Source organism: Leucoraja erinacea, chromosome 15 (genome assembly GCF_028641065.1).
Source record: "Leucoraja erinacea ecotype New England chromosome 15, Leri_hhj_1, whole genome shotgun sequence".
Lineage (NCBI taxonomy): Eukaryota > Metazoa > Chordata > Chondrichthyes > Rajiformes > Rajidae > Leucoraja > Leucoraja erinaceus.
The window spans coordinates 15,889,132-15,902,532 of NC_073391.1; the positions used below are offsets into that span (position 1 = coordinate 15,889,132).

Genomic DNA, 13,401 nt, shown 5'->3' on the forward strand with positions numbered 1-13,401 from the left:
GGCTTATTATTATACATGTTTACTGTGGTTTTGGCCATCTCAGTAAGTTAGGTTGTTTCCCAGGGCAGAGTTGTTGTTTCAGAGTCAGGGTGGTAACAGATTTCTTTGCTTCATGGTTATTTAGTTAAAATGCTGACTTCATTATGACTTTTGCCAATATTTGTTAGTTATTCTTGTTTTACTTTAATTGGCTGAATGCACGTGCCCTTTACTGACATGTTAGAATTTTTAGATAATAAAGTAGGGGATCTGGAAATACACAAAACCGTGATGCTACAAAAGCAACAAAAGCTTTTCACTGTACCTCGGTACACGTGACAATAAACTAAACTGAACTAAACCAAAGCCATTTGCAAAAATCACCTTTAAATTAACTGGGAACTGAGTATAATGGTGATGATGGTTTGTTTTATAAATCAGTTTAATCTGCCTTGTAGCACATAGATATACTTAGATGCAAGTAATCCATAATTTATAGGGATAGTGTCTTACCCCCCACCTTCCCTTACTGCCCTGGCGTAGGTACATACTGCCAATCTTTCATTATGGCTTGGCCAAAATGGTGGATTTTACTTTGCTAAAACCCGCTTCCATTCTGGGAAGACTGTTATCAAAGGGCTACAAGAGTTTAAAGTGAATGTCTGCCACATCATCCATAAGCTTGTAACTATAATTTTATCTTTGCTTTGCACGTAGCTGACTTCCTCCATGCTTTCCAATTTGGCAACAGAAAGCCAGTGATCCTGGAAATGCAAACAAACAACATTTACTTATTTAGCCAGCAGTGTTATGTTTTAAAAAATGTACTGGTTTTAAACTATTTGAGTTCCTCTACACCATATGAAATTAATCATAATTCATTTAAAATGTTCGATCTTTCCTCAAGAAAACTGGTGCAATTCCTTGATCTTTAAAACAAAGACAAAAATCAAGGAAAAGAAAATAAAGCCTGGAAATTAATTTAGTTCAAATTGAGTGTTTAAGCAGTTAAAGCAGTGATTTAAAAAATTGTCAAAGAATTGTGATCTTTAATTGCTATCCTTAAATAATTATACAGGCACATTTTAAATGAAAAATGGTGGGCCCAAATGTTACTTGCTGAATATTTGGAGTGAAGGTTGGACCTTGGAGTTCCAGCCTTTAAAAGCCTTCAGAGACGTGCAGCATAAAATCAGACCCGCTTGTCCAATTGGGTTTATGCCAATCATGGAGCACTCATTTCTATAATGATTTGTTTATGGAGGTATATAGAATATGGGGGTAATCCTACTTAATTACCCCTCATATTCTATTACTTATAAAGGGAGTAGGGAGAATTTACAGTGGAGAGTTAACTGAGCCATCTGCATGTCTTTGTCACATGGGAGGATACCTGAGCACTTGGAGGAAGTCCACGTGTAAACTCCACACAGACAGCACCAGAGATCAGGACTGGAGCTGTGAGGGAGCACCTCTACTAGTCAAGTCATTGCATTGCACTTGGAGGGAGACTTGGAGTAAGGCTTGCTCACAGGCCAAAAATATTCTCTTGCTCTTGTGCTTGCTGTCGCACTCACTTGCTCAATATCTTGTTTTACCATACTGACTGGTTTGGAGGAAAGTGTCCATGGGCAGCATGATGGCGCAACGATAGAGTTGTTGTCTCACAGCGCCAGAGACTTGGGTTCGATACTGACTATGGGTGCTGTCTGTATGGGGTTTGTACGTTCTACCCGTGACATGATTGAGGTTTCTCCAGGAAGCTCCAGTTTCCTCCCCCACACCAAAGATGTACAGTTTTATCGGCTAATTGGCTCGGTATGAATGTAAGATGTCCTTAGTGTGTGTAGGATAGTGTTAGTATGCAGTGATCGCTGGTCGATGGGGACTTAGTGGATTGAAGGGCCTGTTTCCGCGCTATATCTCGAAATGGAACTAACTTCTAAACTCTCAAAGGACATTGGATCAGCCAAGTTCAATGCCTCTGGTGCAGCCTAGCAGGTTGGTAATCTCCATGCAATGCAGTTATCTATCGCCTCATCTACTGTGCTTCCTCACTCATTGAAATGAACAATATCTAGATCTGAACTGTATGCTGGGCATTTTTTGGCTGTTGGTTTATTAAAGAAATTGATCCTGACAATGCATTGGAAGATTTTTTTAAGTATCCCAACTGATTGAAATCTGCAGACTGATTAATGGTTGGAGCCATTTGCTGTGAATTGTTTGACCTTATCTGAAGATTGATATTAAAAACAGTGGGTGTGATCTGCCCAGGCTGAATTGAATCTTGACTGGTATTGTAAGAAAGTTATCACAGGGAGAATGATCATTGTTTCACGTTATTGAGCCAAATAACAGAGTTGGTATATTTTTGCAGTGCTTGTGTCTCGGACTGAATGCTGGCTGTTTTTCAACCTTCAGCCAGAGAATACCCACTGGGTAAACTAACTAGTGCTCCCACAATTTAACAAATACATTTAATTTGCTTATGGCAGACACAAAATGCTGGAGAGACTCAGCGGGTGAGGCAGCATCTATGGAGGTAAAGAATTGGTGACATTTCGGGTCGAGACCCTTCTTCACACTGGTGCCGGGGGAGGGGATAGGACAAAGAAAGAATGTAGGTGGAGACAGTGGGACCAGTGGGAGAACTGGGGAGGGGGGAGGGGGGGGGAAGGGGGAATGAAGAGAGAGAGAGAGAGCATGGGCTATCTGAAGTTACAGAAGTCAATGTTCATTCTGCTGGGGTGTAAACTACCCAAGCAAAATATGAAGTGCTGTTCCTACAATTTGCGCTGGGCCTCACTTCATTTGCTTATGTCAGAGTGCTCTGCTGCTGGAAGAATGCAGTTGACTGTTTTGAGATGAGGCCAAAACCGCCACTTGTTAACTGAAGAATGTGTATTGCAATGGCAGATGTTGGTGAATGGACTGAAACCTTTTTCACTTCGTGCATCTAAACAATTGGTGGTCTACTTGACAAGTCCTGACAAGATAGCCAGGTAGAGTTTCCCGCTTGTAACCATCTTGATGTCGGAAAGGTCAATGTGACAGTGACCATGACTTTGAAAAGTCCAAGCATGGGTACAAGGCTAGAGCTTGGACTGCAATGGACATGACCCTCCATGCTGGCGTCTTGGTGAAGACTTCTTCGCGGAGTGATTGGGTAAGGAACATTAATTCACACAGATGCTGTGAGTGTACCACTGTGGGTTTGTCACTGAGTTCTTTAGTGCCTCTGCCTTCAGGCCATGGCCTCAGCAATGGGTGCCTCAATAATAACCACACCACTTCCTGCACTGGGACTCCGGACGTGACTGTGTCCGTGTCTCTGTTCCAAGTTTTCTACCAACACCCATGGAAGCACCATGCATCCGCCTAAGTGCCATGTCCTGAAACAGCAGAGCAGGTCAAAAGAAGCATCAGTGATTGAAAACACATTTGGCCATGAGCAGGCAGCCTCCAGAGAGTTGTGAAGAAGAGTGTAGGAGTTACAAGTGGGAGTATGAGTGACCCTTTAAATAACTTAGCTGCAGAACAGAGAGCAGTATAACCACCGAGGTGGTTTGTGTATGAATAGTGATAGAGGAACTATGGAAATGTATGTCTGAATTTCACCTTGCATTCCTGAAAAAAGGCATTAACATCGTTAGGTTCATGTCATGATCTCTGCAAATGTAAATTACTTCTGGAAGTGCGATGTGGAAATTACAGCATGAAGTAAAATGTGTCAGAAATGTTCTTTATGGCATTTCACTCCTGGTGAAATTGACATGATTCTGTCAAGATGAAAGAAAGCAGGGTCGCATTATCACATTTGTAGCCAATGTACATTGAATTGAGCAGCAAAATATGTTCTGGGTGTTGAAAATAGCACTTAATCATTGCATGTTTTTTTAACATGAATATGGTGTATTCTGAAGGAAAAATGTATGACTGAAATAACTGCTAAAGTTCTGAGGTATAAAAATATTTTTCTTAATAACATCCAGTGAAGGCTGAGATAACAACACCCAGCATGCAGGCTGATAACAGCATGAATGTACACCACAAATATAACTCAATTGTTTTTTTACAATTAGTCTCCAGCTGAACATCAGGACCCAATACTGATGCTGTGGATAGATTTAAACAGTGATATGTTAATAACCAAACACATTATGGATCTACTGATAATACACTTATGCAAACAAAATTAAACATTATAGTAAATTCTTGACTGCTTTCCAGATCTTGCTTTGAAATCAAAGTCAGCTTTTCTTAAAAATGGCAAGCCGTTGATAACTGCCTCATTGTTAGGATATTTTAGCAGCAGCTTTTCCTTTTCGGTTCTCACCTGCCTCTCTTCATGTCCTTTCTCCAGTCATGAATAGTGGATAGTCTGAACTGCTTTCCAAAAAATGTTGAATCCTCTCTCCCCCCCCCCCCACAAATATTCAATCTGGGTGCTAATACTACGTTTAGTTTTGTTTAGAGACACAGTGCAGAAACAGGCCCTTTGGTCTACCGGGTCCACGCTGACCAGTGATCCTCGCACATTAACAAGATCCTACACACATTGGGGACAATTTACACTTATACCAAGCCAATTAACCTACAAACCTGTGCGTCTTTGGAGTGTGGGAGGAAAACGAAGATCTCAGATAAAATGCATGTGGTCATGGGGAGAACGCACAAACTCCGTACAGACAGTACCTGTAGTCGGGATTGAACCCGGGTCTCCGGCACTGCAAGCACTGTGAGGCAACAACTACCGCTGCGCTACTGTGCCACTCCACGAAGAAATACGATTGCAGCCAATGCCTGACATACGTGTCTGAAGAAGGGTCTCGACTCGAAACGTCGCCTATTCCTTTTCTCAAAAGATGCTGTCTGACCCGCTGAGTTACTCCAGCTTTTTGTGTCTATGTATGCGTTACCAAGGCAGATCTCTATGATTACTTACTGTCATGGTATATCAAATTGAGTTAATTACTGTATTGTGAAACATATTTTCCATAAGCATTTCCGAAACCAAGATGCATTATCAGAAAGCTGTTGCACAGATCATGTTAGTACTATCTGCACAGGAGAAAACATGACATATCTCAAAGTTTTTTAGACCCAAAATGTTTGTAGTGATTGTAAGGACAGAGGGATAGCCGAGAGGAAGCTACGCTTATTTTTATAGGATGGAGTTCATCGGGCACATTAAATTGGACACATTATTCTTAATGTTCCCATCACCATCACCATCATCTCACTCAGAATGGGAAGATGCAAATATCTTGGAAAATTTGAAAGACAAGAGTTCATATTTGCCAAAGACTAGAATGTTAGGCCCTGTTTCAAATACAAGTGATTGGAGTTATGACAGCATTTTAATGACACGACCCTGGGTTAATTTGGTAATAGAAGGGGGAGAGGTTGTTGGTAGTCGGGAGCGTGTCCCTGTGGAGAGTGGGGGAGACCAAAGGCATTCTTGAGCAGTGTGAAATAAATACGCCTGGCCCTCTTTAATAGAGGACAATCTACCAGAAGGAATGAGTAGCCTTTGCCTTGGTTCAGCAAGGAATCTTGCAATGTCAGGTATCGCCTCATTTTTTGTTGAATTTAAGTAGTGGCATTGATCATATCAAAACGTAGCAACTTTGGATAGCTTACTATTTCCATGCTGCATTTACTTCAAGCAACTCATCAATGTCCTGAATTGTATCTTTTTTAAAGTGGACCACTCAGGTAGGATGGGTGCTGACATTTCTAACTCCTTCTGCAGGTCTTCTCCCAGCTATCGATGGGTTGGAGAGTTGGGGGGGTTACTATGGAGAGCATTGTATTAACATTGAAGATGTGAGGGCCTGAACATCGGGCCACCCGGAGCGGCGACTGCGGGTGCTCGGAAGGCCCCGTCCACGGATGAACACGGAGGGGAGGCTGGCTGGACTATGGTGCCTTCCTCACCTTGGTGCCATTTATGTTATGTTGTGTCGTGGACTTTCTGTGTTTGTGCTTTATTTAAATTTTAATTCAATTTCAATTTTATTTTTAATATGTTTTATTATTTATTTATTATTTATTTTTATTATTTCTTTGTGATTTTTTTATGATACTGCCTGTAAGGGAAATTCATTTCGTTGTCTCAAATTGAGACAATGACAATAAATTTGAATACAATACAATATACAATACGAAGATATAAGTGGAAAGGGAATGTTTAGATACTGGAGCATTACCACTAACTATTTAATCTATCCACATACAGAATTCAGAAAAAAAGTTGGACAAATACTAAAAGACGTCAGATGAGAAGGAGGAGATGCCAGCACTGGGTAAGGTGAGATAAGCCAGCTGGGAGACCCCACCACTGTTATCCTATGATTGATGGTCAGCATAGTCTCGGTGGGCCAAAGGGCCTGTTTTCCTTGCTGTACATTTCATGGTTACACTTGGCATGAGACAATGGGATGGTCCGAAGCTTTCTAATATGACATTAAACTAATGTGTTATGTCCTCCTAGACTAAGTGAAAAGCCTGCATGCATCATCTATCATCAGCTGACAGCAGAGACAAATTTCTGAATAGTCCAGTTATTGAAATCAATTTAAATTGTCACAACAATGTGTGAAAGTACATTTTGCAAATAAAACTGTCTCAGCGGAAAATAATGAATTGTTTCACCTTTTTAGAGCTGTGTGCAATTAAAGCCTCATTTGGATTTGGAGCAAATGAATTCTGGACTCTGCTTCAAGATAAAAACATATTGATCTTTTAGTTCTGGTATCTATTCAGATAAAATCAATGCAGGAAAAACAATCTTGTATCAATAGAGTGCCCTAAAAATCAGAAAGCATTGCACAGCAAGGAAAGTGCAGTTTCTGGTGTTGGGTGGGAAACGCACAGTCAATTTGCACACAGCATGTTCCCAACGTGTATTAACAGACAATAATGTTATTGATAAATATTACCTGGTCAATCAGGTTAAATTCCAAAGCCTTCATCAGAATAGTGCTGCAGTGCCACCATATATTCACCTGAGAGAGCAGACAAGCCCTGAATTTACCAGCGCATTCACGTCTCTGGAATGGAAAGATGCTACCAATGGGGCTGAGTTGAAGCTGACTTTGAGTCCAGCCAATCTGAGTCCACCGGAAAAAAATTAACTCTACAACGTGGAAAATACGTTTTATTTTCTGGTACAAAAGTCTCAGTTGAGCTTTGAGCAGCACAATTTCTTTTGAAATTCTTCAAATATATAATTCACTGATGTATAATGGATGTAATGGAATCTCTGGTTTCAAGTGGAAACCTGAGTGTGTGGGCATGATGCTGGAAGGAATTTTTAAACTTCCAGTTTTTGAGCTGTTTTACTGCGTTGCAGTTAGTTAACAAATGTGTGTGTTTTCAAATCCACGAGATCAATTCATTGGCAAGTGGAATATTTATGTTATTAGTCCCAAGCTTTCTGCAGAAGCAACTCAAAAGACACACTTTATGATGAAGCTATAACTGTGCTTTAAATTATTTACAAATTTAGAAAGACCATTTATCCTGTGCAAAAATGTTATCTTTCCCACAAATTTTGATTGGAAGTGATAAATACAATCTATCAGCATCTAATTCACAATTTCAATTTGGAAATATTGTGGAAACATAGTGGAAGCAGTAAAATCAATAAGCATTGTTTTGTATGTGTTTAACAATTTAATGTTTTCTTACCGGTAAAATCCCATGGACAGCCAATTCTGGTGGAAAAGACAAGTTTTTGTAGGAAGACACAAGGAACTGCAGATGCTGGAATCTTGAGTAAAACACGAAGTGCTGGAGTAACTCAGGGAGTCAGCATCTTTGGAGGGAATGGTCACTCAATGTTTCAATTAGGGTCCTGATCCTTTCAGGTCAGGACATCATCTTCAGAAATGCTGCCTGATGTACTGAATGCTTTCTGTGTTACTCACTGGTCTTTGCTATGGTTCAGTCATGGTGAACAGGGCACTAACGGGCCTGTACCACTTAGGCAATTTTTTCGATGACAGCCGGAAAATAGGCTGTTGCCACATGGTCACGGGGTGACACCTGTATTGTCGTGAGTTGTCTCCTCAAGTCTCGTAACTTTTTTCTTGTCGCTGCTGGATTTTGAAATGTTCAAAACCTTTCGGTGACAGTGGACCTGACGTTGTCTGTCTTCTCCTGTCGTGGGTGTTGTCGCCAGGATGACGGCAGGTGACGTTGGTTGTCGCCAGGTGATGACCTCGGTCAATTCCATTGGCAACAACCTACGTCATCCTATGTCAACCGGCGACAATACCAGCATCAAAAGTCTTCAGTTGTCTTTATTTGTCGCCGACAGGGTCGTAGCTTGTTGTAGCTTGTCGCGGGTGCAGTAGGTTGACCGGTTGTCGTAGGTGTGGTGGTAGGTGGACGTCCCAAGTCGCGAGGAATTGTGTCGCCTGTTGACGCAGCTTGACTTCGACTAGGTGGTAGCTTGTCGTAGACATGGTCGTAGGGTGAGTCCATTTCGACGTCCCGCTACGACCGTGATTGTCGCCGGCAGTCGCCTAAAAAATTGCCTGGGTGCGACAGGCCCTTTAGGGTGCTCTGTGACATATTGATGGTGAGGCGATCAATTTTATTTGAGGTGCTAATTGAATTGTGTTTTTGTAGTGAGATCCTTGGGAACGGGACTAATGAGATGAGAATGCCCAGGAGCTCCAGAAGCTAAGTAACTGTGAATACAAACCATTCTCTATCTGGAAATGCCATTACACCTCAAGAAAAAATAAAGGACCTACATGTGTTTAGAGGCTGAGAACCAACAATAAAACTAATGACCTAAAACACGAGGCAGAAACTAGCTGAAAGTCACAACATGTGAGGATTCTTTATTGTTGAAACCGTCACAAGGACTAATGTTACTGAGAGTCAATAACAGAAGCAGTCAATATTTGCAAGAAGCAAGTCAAGGAGATCTGCTTTGGACACAAGTGTCATTGACTACATCACTCAGCACATCATCTGACACATTCTCAGCACTATCCTGGACAAGCAAGAAGTTGCAAATGGTATCAAATGAATGACCCCCCCCCCCCCCCCCCCCCCCCCCACCCCAGGATCTCTGAAACAAATGGAACCCTGCTTAGGTCCTAAAACATGAAGGAGAAACACTGGCAGGAATTCATATCTACTGTGGGAAGAGGACACTATGCCAAGTGTTGTCAGGAATACTGTACTAATAGCCATCTTTCAGAAAGATGTCTTATTGAGCACTCTGACTGCCACCAGAAAAGTCATCATAATGATCCAGATCGACTGCCAACTCCCAATCTCTTGTCCCAGAGTCACAATGCAGATTCCGTCCATCAAATGATTCGGTGGCCATGATCTCCACCAATCTTCAACGCCAGGAGAAGATCAGGGTCAGCACCGACCATTGAAGATAGCAGCCTTCAACCTCGCCAACGTCTTGGATTTCAACAAACACATAGGATCACGGGGAATCCTTCTCCAATGTGACTACCCTCGGAAATTCATCTCCATTCCATGTCTGCTAAGGTATGACCTTCAAGCTATCGTCCTAACCAGTCCAACAGACAATATTCATTGCCCCCTCCAGAGTTCAGGCACCACCCTTGGTGGATTTAGAAAAAGCATTTGATGACCTAGGTTCCTTCACTGCTGCATCATCACAGCATGCTGTTCAATCTTTCTTGCTGAAATATTGTCCTCTAACATTCTTCTCACTGAAGAGTAGTTATTATATAGGATGGTCAATACTTTGTGGTGCACTAATGTGACAGTCTCGGCACAATTCCACTCCCCTGATCTGGAATACCTGCCATCCCCTTTATCTAGCAAGGATATTCCATCTATACAATCTTGTTGCCAGTCTACAATCTCAAGCCAACACTGAGGTGGGACTGGAGAAATAATGCTCGATTGTTAACCCTGATGTCTTCTCCATCAAACCCCGCTAATTCAGGGAAGTCCTCTCCAAATAACATCGCTATTGCTCCTGCCCCACACAGAATGTTAACTGCTACACCACCATCAAGTAGGTCTATCTTACCATCCCTTCGCCCTCATTTTGGCCAGTTTGATCATCTGTTGGTGCTGCTCCTGCTAGCCTATGGAGGATGACTGAAACGCGAGTCACCTCATGAAGACAGTAATAGAACAACAGTCTGTGGAGGCTGAGATTCTAATTCAGGACTCTTTGAATCGGTGGACTGGACCATGTTCAAGATAACATCATCCCTCCTAATTGAACATACCTCGGTCGTCACCGTTTTCATCTCCACGAGGCTACCAGCGATGCCAAAAGATAATTCCAAAACAATTTAATGAAGTGGTTGCCAGGTTAAAGGGGCTGGGCCTGATACCATCACGGGCTACAAGTTGAAGCTGGGAGCAATCTCAAGCAACTAAGCATCTCTACCAGATTATTTCAATGCCATCTCTTGTAAGTTTGCCTGTGATATCAGTGTGGCCGTATCTGCAACAATGATAAGAAAAAGTACAGGAAAGTACATGGTGTCAGGTCGTTAACCTGGCCCTTAATGTCAGCAAGATGGAAGAGTTGGTTGTTGATGATTTGTGGGAGGGGGGGAGGGGGGAGGGGGGGGGGGGGGGGGAAGGGGTGTGATCACAACCTTGTACACATCGATGAGGTTGCTGTGGAGATGATGAACAGTCATCCATATCACCAGGAACCTAACCCAATCCCTTCACACTGTTGCGAAAGCACATCAGTGTATTTACTTTCTTAGGCATCTGGCTACGTCCAAGAGGATTCTCTCCGATAGATGCGAGGGATCCTTAGCACGAAGTCCATGATCACATGCCTCATCTTAGAGCTCAGAAACAAGCATTCTTCTCCAAACTGTATCACAGCAAGAAATTTCCAGCGGGACAAAACAAAATGTTTAAAGGATCTTTTGAAGGTCTCCTATGCAAAATGTCACATGGTCTGTAACTTCAAAATAACGAAAGGACATCTGGGAACTTTATCAAAGACTACGGTGAAGCCAGGCGATTCGCTGCGTTCTGGTGCCAGAAGTGGATCTGCAATCATTCATTACAATCACTCTATTCTACAGAAAACCACTCCACTCCAACAGAAAATCGTTCATCATATTTTACTGGACTTTATCTTGCACTAAATGTTATTTTCTTATGCTGCTCCTGTACGCTGTGGATGGCTTGATTGTAATCACGTGTAGTCTCTCCGCTGACTGGATAGAATGCAACACAAAAGCTTTTCACTGTACCTTGTTACACATGACAATAAGCTAAACTAAACTAAGCACCTTGAGTCTCTTCGAGAGCAAGCAGAGACCTATGCAAACAATGGAATAAATGTCCCTCAACCACTGTGCCCCCCAAAGTTTGTTCAGCCACCTTGTGTCACAGAAATCGAGTGAAAGCAAGTCATACAACATCCCGAGTTTCCTAATATGAAAAGTTCAGCTAGTGTGAGTTTTGATACATACTGCCTTAACCAATGAATCATTTGGCATCAGCTTAGTAAGTTTGAATATGATAGTGGTTGTAAAGTCTATCAGTGGGACTCATCCATTGTCTGAATAAATAGTTTTATTCTGAGGCCATTTTCAAAGTGGCATTACAGAACAGCAATATCAATTGAATAAAGCTTTAAATTATCCTCTGTTTTAACAATGAGAGAGCGTTTGAACTAATCCTCATCTCTAATCGGGGATCAAAGCAACTGAACATTTTTGTTGTTGGACAAGACCTGATGCCTGAAGATACCATGAAACAAAATCATATCTCTGTTGCAAATGTCACTTTATGGTACGTCCAATTTATAGATGAAGTGCTAATTTATGTGGAGAAAAAATGGATATAATGTACTATTTTAAGTGGAAGATCATGTGACATCCTTATCACACATGAATAAATGAGCATTTCTATGAAAACCATTATTGAAATCCATCACAAATTCATTTATCTTAATATTTTTACTCAATTCTAGTTAACTACTGGCCTTTTTTTTTTCACAAGAGCATTAATAACACAGTAGATTAGGCACGGAAATCACTATCAAAACATGCGGGGGACACAATTTTTTGGCAGCCGCGCGCGCGCACATACACACACACACACACGCATGCACAAACGCGAGGCTTCGGCCGTGGGCCCTGTGGAGGGGTAAAATCGGGACCGACTCCAAACTCTAGAAACAGCAGCTTCGTCCGCCCCAAATCGTGGGGCTTGAATCGGCCCGTTCACGGGGTCTTTCATCAGCCGACGGGGGCTTCAACATCGGGAGCCTCGATCGCTTCGATGCAGCAGTTTGATTTTAAGCCTCGCATGGTGCTGAAAGGCCCCACGAATGGGCCGATTCAGCCCTTAGAAAGCGTCTGATAAAGTCCGGATTACAAAACATGGGGGGGATTGTCTCCCACCTCTCAAAGCGTTGGGGGGAGGGGGGGACCCGTCCCCCGCTGGATTTCCACCCATGCCTCCTATGTCTGAAGAAGGGTCTCGACCCAAAATGTCACCCATTCCTTTTCTCCATAGATGCTGAGTTACTCCAGCATTCTGTGTCTGCCTAGGTTTGTATTTGTGATACTTTACATATTGATTCCTTGACTCAATCGTGGCATTAAGGTCGAGGTCCAGAAGGCAGATGACCACCACACAGAGAGAAAGTGGAGTTTTAAAAGGATGCCAGTCTAAGTTATTTTTAATAAGAGACCAGATCTCTGGACACAAATGAATTGTCAAATCATCTTGCCTAGTAAAAGGTGCACGGCACAAAAAAAAAATGAGAAAGGAGACAGTAAGTATTTAGTCTTGAATTTATTGAGCAGATAAACTTACGTCTCTCTTTTTCTCCTCCATGGTTTTGGACAGTTATGAAGAGCCCTGCCGTGGTACCCAGCTAGATAGATCTCACTCTCTTTTGAAGAAGATGTGTCCTAGAATGGCAACCACCGCCTACTGCCCTCAATGTAATGGACCCAGAGAAGTGACTATGTTACCATGGTGACTCTGTTAATGCAAGGTCTGGGAAACGAGGACTTGGATTATGGTATACATCACATTTTCAACACAGAACTGGTAAGCTATTAATTAAACTAAGCATGTGGAATTTAAAACAAAATTAAGTTTAAAATATAAACAGTTTGAAAGATAACTTCCACATGTACCTTTGTGTTATACTGCTTCAGAGCCTTAAGTGCATCTTCCATAAACTTTCAGAAATTGTACTTTTGAACCTGCAGTGCTGCCATTAATATGTAAATTTAATTTCCACTAGTTTTGCCTGGGTAATTTATTTTGATTTCATTGTGATGAATGCAGCCTTTTATTTGATCCTAAATGATATTTAGAGACCTACATAATTTGCAGGCCCAGTACAGCAGTCACACATTAATTGCAGCTGTTAGCCTGGTAATTGGAGCAGCTGCTGAAATAATA

General features: G+C 41.9%; 1 protein-coding gene across 11 annotated transcripts in view; it reads left to right on the forward strand.

The window, feature by feature from the left end:
- fam53b (family with sequence similarity 53 member B) overlaps window positions 1-13,401 on the forward strand; it is a 103,736-nt gene that overhangs the window by 15,313 nt on the left and 75,022 nt on the right. For 6 of the 11 annotated variants that reach the window (XM_055646745.1, XM_055646748.1, XM_055646743.1 and 3 more), the window contains exons 2-3: window positions 6,224-6,290; window positions 12,835-13,041. In XM_055646745.1, the coding sequence (XP_055502720.1) occupies window positions 12,964-13,041 (78 nt within the window). In that variant the 5' untranslated portion in view covers window positions 6,224-6,290; window positions 12,835-12,963. Of the gene's footprint in view, window positions 1-6,223; window positions 6,296-12,834; window positions 13,042-13,401 lie in introns of all 11 variants that reach the window. The other 5 variants (XM_055646746.1, XM_055646751.1, XM_055646744.1 and 2 more) reach the window with 1 other exon arrangement.